The 7,866-nt window shown below is 37.2% G+C and overlaps 1 protein-coding gene across 1 annotated transcript; it reads right to left on the reverse strand.

Moving 5' to 3' along the window:
* Positions 1-2,142: 2,142 nt before the first annotated feature.
* LOC136848398 (uncharacterized) lies at positions 2,143-6,877 on the reverse strand. The gene is made up of 2 exons (XM_067120694.1): positions 6,790-6,877; positions 2,143-2,624 (listed from the first exon to the last, which is right to left on the reverse strand). The coding sequence occupies exons 1-2, from the start codon at positions 6,875-6,877 to the stop codon at positions 2,143-2,145; spliced, it is 570 nt and encodes a 189-aa protein (XP_066976795.1).
* Positions 6,878-7,866: the final 989 nt, after the last annotated feature.

The raw sequence follows: 7,866 nt of genomic DNA on the forward strand, positions 1-7,866 counted from the left end.
AGATATATATATATATGTATGTATAATATATATATATATATATATATATATATATATATATATATATATATATATATATATATATATACATACACACACAATATCTGAGTGTCTGTTTGTGTGGTCGCAACTCGCGCGAAAAACACACGGATAGCTGATGGACCGTCACACTTCATAAACACGTACATACAAAAACGGGAGGAGGACATAATGTATACGTAACAGGGTGAAAGGTTTTGAAATGAAAGGTAAACAGTGCATTTACGAACAGCAGCCAGCGAAGAGCCACTGGCCACGAATATGGGCAAATAGTCGGGTGTTTTTTACGAAGGTTAATGTGTCCCCGTCGGAAAATGACTCTCTCGCGTGCGTCGAAAGCAACAGATTCTGGGTATTTTGCAATAGATTTTTTTCTCTTTTTTTTTTTTTTGGTCATTTCAAAATTATGACATATTTTGCTTTATCAAATTATCTCTCATTTCCTCCCTATTAAGCTTAGTATCTTTAACACATAAACACTAGATCAACATCTGTTTATAAAAAAAAATAATTTGGAAAATATAGATTCTGGGTATTTTAAAATGGTGTGTTTTTTTTTGTCACATCAAAATATGACACTTATATTTTGCTTTATCAAATTATCTCTTATTTCCTCCTTTTGAAGCTCAGCATCTATAACATAAACACTAGATCAACGTTTGTTTATAAAAAAAAAAGTAATTTGGAAAATATAGATTCTGGGTATTTTATAATGGTGTGTGTGTGTTTTTTTTTATGTCAAAATGATATGTCATTTATATTTTGTTTTATCAAATTACCTTTCATTTCCTCCCTATTAAATTCTGCATCTATAACACAATTTCAACAAAGAAAATAAGAACGAACATACAAAAAACAAACAAACAAACAGGGATGTAAACAATATGGACACCCAACTTCGTTGACTGAATTATTAAACTGCACGAGCAGATTGACGATTTCCTTGCCCACTAGATTAGCTCTTATGAACTATGACATTGGCATTTCTTGCCCATACCCACGTCTTCAGACCCGCTGGTGTCATGAGTCATTATCATATAACTGTCACTATTATTATTATTATTATTATTATTATTATTATTATTATTATTATTATTATTATTATTATTTAAAATACTCATAGTAGCACGGGTATTGAAATGGAGAAGCAAATCCACAGTTATGAATGGGTACAAATGTGTTTCAATATATATCTATGGAACGGATTCCCGAAAGCTGTCTGTATGTATATATTTTTAAATATTTGTACCAAACATAACTACGGATTTGTTTCTCCATTATTATTATTATTATTATTATTATTATTATTATTATTATTATTAATATTATTATTATTATTATTATTATTATTATTATTATTATTTAAAAATACTCATAGTGGCACGAGTCTTGAAATGGAGAAACAAATCCACAGTTATGAATGGATATAAATGTATATATAAAAATATATCTATACAGAGAGCTTTCGGGAATCTGTTCGATTCCCCTTAACTTTGGATTTGTTTTTCAATTATTATTATTATTATTATTATTATTATTATTATTATTATTATTATAATTATTATTATTATTATTATTATTATTATTAATCAAAATGAACAAACTGGAAATAATATATACCACATGCTAGTCTTATACCTAACTATTAAATGAGTCTACTTTGCACTACGTCCTCCAGCTTTCTCTGTGAACCTAATGAGCTTCGAATGAGCCTCCAGTGAGCTTCCAGTGAGCTTCCAATGAGGCTTCAGTGAGCCTCCAATGAGCTTCCAGTGAGCCTCCAGTGAGTTTCCAATGAGCTTCCAATGAGGCTTCAGTGAGCTTGCTTCCAATGAACTTCCAGTGAGCTTTCGATGAACTTCCAATTAGCTTCCAGTGAGCTTCCAATGAGCCTCCAGTGAGCCTCCAGTGAGCTTCCAGTGAACTTCCAATGAGCTTCCAGTGAACTTCCAATGAGCCTCCAGTGAGCTTCCAATGAGTCTTCAGTGAGCTTCCAATGAGCCTCCAGTGACCATCAAGTGAGCTTCCAGTGAGCTTCCAATGAGCCTCCAGTGAGCCTCCAGCGAGCTTCCAGTGAACTTCCAATGAACCTCCAGTGAGCATCTAGTGAGCTTCCAGTGAACTTCCAATGAGCTTCCAGTGAGCTTCCAGTGAGCCTCCAGTGAACTTCCAATGAGACTCCAGTAAGCCTCCAGCGAGCTTCCAGTGAACTTCCAATGAACCTCCAGTGAGCTTCCAGTGAGCTTCCAGTGAGCTTCCAATGAGCCTCCAGTGAGCTTCGAGTGAACTTCCAATGAGCCTCCAGTGAGCTTCGAGTGAACTTCCAATGAGCTTCCAGTGAACTTCCAGTGAGCCTCCATTGAGCTTCCAGTGAGCCTCCAATGAGCCTCCAGTGAGCTTCCTATGAGCTTCCAATGAGCCTTCAGTGAGCTTCCAATGAGCCTTCAGCAAATTTCCAATGAGCTTCCAGTGAACTTCCAATGAATCTCCGGTGAGCCTCCATTGAGTTTCCAATGAGCCTCCAGTGAGCTTCCAATGAGCCTCCAGCGAGCTTCCAATGAGCTTCCAATGAACTTCCGATGAGCCTTTGATGAACCTCCAGTGAGCTTCCAATGAGCTACTAATGAGCTTCCAATGAACCTCCAGTTAGCTTCCAATGAGCTTCCAATGAGTCTCAAGTGAGCTGCGACTGAGCTTCCAATGAGCCTTCAATGAGCTTCCAATGAGCCTCCAATGCACGTCCAATGAGCTTCTAATGAGCTTCCATTAAGCCCCCAGTGAGCTTCCAATGAGCCTCAGTTAGCTTCCAACGAGCTTCCAATGAGCCTCCAATAAGCCTGGAATGACCAGAAGATCGACCGGGTCCTCCCCACTTTTGACATGGACCATATGTCGAATTCCCTGCTGAGGACGAGGTGACGGGAAAGGGGAGGAGGGTTATTAGGAGAGAAGGGGAGGAGTGCGGACGGATGAGGGAGATTAAGGGGATAGAGGGGGGGCCACCGGGGGAACCCCAGGGGGTGGACTGGAAAGGGGTTTGACACAATTTGTCACTCGCGTTACTTGATGGGAAATGAACGCTGACAGAGGTATGGAGTCTCTTGCACACCATATACTTCTCCCCTGAGAGCTGGGGGAGCATAATTAGGGAGTCTTGTGGGATGGGGTTGCCATCCCCCACGCCTCAGTCGTGACACCTACCTCTACTGATTAACCACAACCTGCATAGTTCACACAAGGTCATCAGGGTAGCAGTGAGTTACGACAATAATAATGATAATGACCTTAATGGAGAAACAAATTCAGTTATGTATATTTAAAGATAAAACTGTGCAGATAGCTTTCGAGAATCTCTTCGGTTGCCCTTTTCAACCGAACAGATTCCCGAAAGCTATCTGTACAGTTTTATCTTTAAATATATATACATCTACGTAATTGTGGATTTGTTTCTCCATTGTAAGACTCATGCCACCGTGAGTATTTTTTAATGTGACCTTAATATTCCTCTAACTGTAAGGGAGTTCATCATGAAATCAGCAAGTGAAGTGTGAATGTGGCACTGAATATTGTCTTGTTTGATCCCTTAAATAAAACTAACTGGAAAACTAATTAACGAGAAATATTTCAGTAAATAGTCAAGTTCCTCAGTAAATTATAAGTAATTTGAGCATACCTCATGAAGCGATTATTAACAAGATACCAAATATATTTCGCTTGAAGGAAACGCTTAAAGGCGACAGCAATCGAACTCAGGTATATCAAATCAAGAGAGGTCTTTTCACGTGCACTTTAATATGAATGTGGCTGGGGGCGGGGGGGGCGGTGCCGGATTATCAATACTATCATTATTATTACTACTACTTCTACTACTACTATTACTACTACTACAAAAATGCTGCTGAAAATAACGATACTTATAAATGTGAATTGAGTGGAAAGATGAACTTACAATTGTCGTTTGTGAGGTCTGGAGAGAGAGAGAGAGAGAGAGAGAGATAGCGTCGTTTATGAGGTCTGAAGAGAGAGAGAGAGAGAGAGAGAGAGAGAGAGAGAGAGAGAGAGAGAGAGAGAGAGAGAGAGAGAGCAATCGTTTTTATCCTCCAACGAAAACGAAAGTAATTTCGTTGGTCCCATACCATACAAAAAAAAAAGTGTTTTTATAAGTCACCAGTAAATAAAAAGAGTAAAAGACACTACGCTACGACAATTAGTGAAAAAAAAACCTGTCATTTCACGGTGAGGAAATGCCACACAATAAACTGCATAATAAAAAACGAGTGACTTAATGTGATAACGTCACTGGAACCTTTTAATATGACTTTGGACAGAATATAGAATTTAGGGCCAAGGCCAAGCGCTGGGACCTATGATGAGGTCATTCAGCGCTGAAACGGAAATTGACAGTAAGAATGTTTGAAAGGTGTAACAGGAGGAAGGCCTCGCAATTGCACTATCAAAAACAGTTGTTAGAAGAAGGTGGAAAGTCAGATGGAAGAAAGTGATTACGAACGGAAGTACAGTAAAAGGAATGAAAGGGGTTGCAGCTTGGCGCCTTAGGAAGGTACGCTACAAAGAACCTTGAGTAGTGTCTACAGTGCACCGCATGAGATGCACTGACGGCACTACCCCACTTCGGAGAATATGACTTTGATGGGAGATGAACTAAGGCACGGTTTTTATAGCTAGCGAATATTTCAAACGAAAGTGATATTCTATTCCCCGCCCCACACACAAAAAAAAAAAAATCTCCACGAATATTGTAGAACATGGACAAAATCCTAAGTAGAGATCAATTTGACTTCAAGACTCAATCCAGAGTAGTCTGAACATGGCATGAGCAGTATAAGAAAACTGATTACTTACATTATGTACAAGAATATATCTCCTCGCATTCCCTATGCAACTGTCAAAATTTTAGGCACCTCAATTATTCTTAGTCAGGTTATCATACAAATTATACGTTTTCATAAAATTAGCTATCCTAACTAAAGCATATCTTTATGAATAACAAGTAAAAATTCTGAGTATCGTAAGTGTTGTAATAGCATTGTTACATCATAATAAATATCAGATAGTAACATCCTTCCTGGATCACCTGTGGTTTGAGTATCGTAAGTTGCAGTTTTGACTATCGTAAGGTTCTTAATCGCGTTGTTGCATCTTTATAATACACATGAGACAGCTACATCCTTCCTGAACCACCCATGGTTTAAGTATCGTAAGTTGCAATTTTAAGTATCGTAAATACGTAATAGCATTTTTACGTCTTTACAATAAAATGTCAGCTAGCCACATGCTTCCTGAATTATCTATGGTTTGAATATCGTAAGTTACGATTTTAAGCATCGTAAATATCGTAATCGCATAGTTACTCCTTTACAATAAATGTCAGCTAGCTACATCCTTCCTGAATCACCCATGGTTTAAGTATCGTAAGTAACCATGTTAAGTATCTGACATGTGTATAATAAATATCAGTTAACGGCGTCCTTCTTGGATCACCCATGATTCAAGTATCGTAAGTTGCAATTTTGAGTATCGTAAGCGTCTTAACTGTAATAAAAAGAAACGACAAATCTGCCTACCGTATATTAAATCAAAGATATCGCCGACTGGAGATTCACCAAAAACCAGTACGCCAAACGCAGGACCCGCAGCGGGGTAGTGCCGTCAGTGCACCTCATACGGTACACTGTAGGCATTGCTTAAGTGCCCCTTCGGCCTCTGGCTGCAACCCCTTTCATTACTATTACTGTACCTCTATTCATATTCTCTTTCTTCTGTCTTGCTATCCACCCCCTCCTCACTATTGTTTCATAGTGCAACTGCTTTGAGGTTTTCCTCCTGTTACGCCTTGCAAACCTTTTTAGTCCCAATTTCCTTTTCAGCGCTGAATGACCTCATAGATCTCAGTACTTGGCCTTTAGCCGAAATTCAATATTCTACTCTATTCTATTCCAAACGCAGGACCCACTTGACGTTCCTCTACTTTCATAGTATTGGTAACTCGTGTTAAACACTCGACTAAGTACTAGTTAAATTATAAAAGATGGCTGGTACTCAGATCCTTAATAGAACAAGCTGCTTCTATTCGAGGTCTTTCGAAAGACATCAGTTATTATTATTATTATTATTATTATTATTATTATTATTATTATTATTATTATTATTATTATTATTATTCATAAAAATGGTGAAGAAATCCAAAGTGGTGTAGGTGTAAATATATATACTAGAAATATATATATTTATAATATATATTTACACCTACACCACTTTGGATTTCTTCACAGTTATTATTATTATTATTATTATTATTATTATTATTATTATTATTATTATTATTATTCAGAAGATGAACCATATTTATATGGAACAAGCCTACCAAAGGGGCCACTGACTTGAAATTCAAGCTTCCAAAGAATATGGTGTTTAGTTACTAGTGTTTATCATTAAGCACCTGTGATAGAAGCAAAAAAATAATATCAAAATTGTAACTCTCTTTGAACCGACAGCATTCATTAAACTTTTAGTACGTGGTTAATTTGATGCTAAAAAGAAATTGATTTAAACCTAACCTAACCTTAGCAGGAGATACCCTTGACGTAAGGGGAATTTGAACCGATAATATTTATAAATGTGCTTTACTTTTTGTAATAGGATTTGCTCATCAGTTGAGCTAATCCTACCATCCTTGGGATCATCTCCCTATTTTTCTCTATGGGTTCCTCTGGTCTTCTTGTGACCCACTGTGACCCGACATTCGAGGAGCTGGTTTTTGGGATGTAGGGCCAAAACTATCTTGGACAACACCTGGTTTTAGTTGATGGTCACCCATCTCTGTAATGAACACGCCGGATATCGCTCGAATTCATCGGTCGAAAGATTAGCTGTACAACAAATATGTTTACCAGAAACTCCTTATGATAATTACTTTATAGTTTAAATCCATTCGTAAACAAGAACTGGCTCCATCCCTTTCCACAGAATCCGAATGTGGACCAAATGAGCGTTCGTGTTCCCCTCATTATTTCAAATCGGAGGTTTAAAGACGGCCAAACTGCTAATTAGTCATTTGGGCCCTGCTCTCCTGTAATTAGTAGTCATTAGAGGGGCTGTCGATAAAATCTCGCATGTTTGCAAATTATTTCTACGCATGTTTGCAAATGATTTCGACGCGACTCCTGACGGCGTGTCCTATTGGTCATGATTCGGGTTAGCGCCCATTACAGCCATTCGAGCTGAGATTATTTTTCCCGACTTTCTGTCACTCAGACCATTTCAAGATGGACTCGGATTCCACAGTGTTGACAGAGTAACGGAAAATAATGCTTGAGTCAATTTTATATACATATATATATATATATATATATATATATATATATATATATATATATATATATATATATATATATATATATATATATATATATATATATATATATATATATATATATATATATATATATATATATATATATATATATATATATATATATATATATATATATATATATTTATATCTCGATTCGTCAGCCAAGGCCTCAAAGTCACGTCCACATGAAACTTCACAAAATCACGGGGTATTTTCAAGCGGTTACAATAAGAACTATAATATAAGTTTGAGTCCCTGCAGAGAGAGAGAGAGAGAGAGAGAGAGAGAGAGAGAGAGTTATGGCCCAGCTATTTCCATAAAGTGGGAGAGGAAGAGGAACTGTCGCTTTTTTCGGGAACAAACGCATATAAAAGTGTCACACACAACTAGAAAGATTCTTTATTACAGGCTAATTAGGCGTGGATTTTTCGTGTTCATAAAATGCTGCAATT

This window comes from Macrobrachium rosenbergii, chromosome 19, assembly GCF_040412425.1.
Source record: "Macrobrachium rosenbergii isolate ZJJX-2024 chromosome 19, ASM4041242v1, whole genome shotgun sequence".
Taxonomy (NCBI): domain Eukaryota; kingdom Metazoa; phylum Arthropoda; class Malacostraca; order Decapoda; family Palaemonidae; genus Macrobrachium; species Macrobrachium rosenbergii.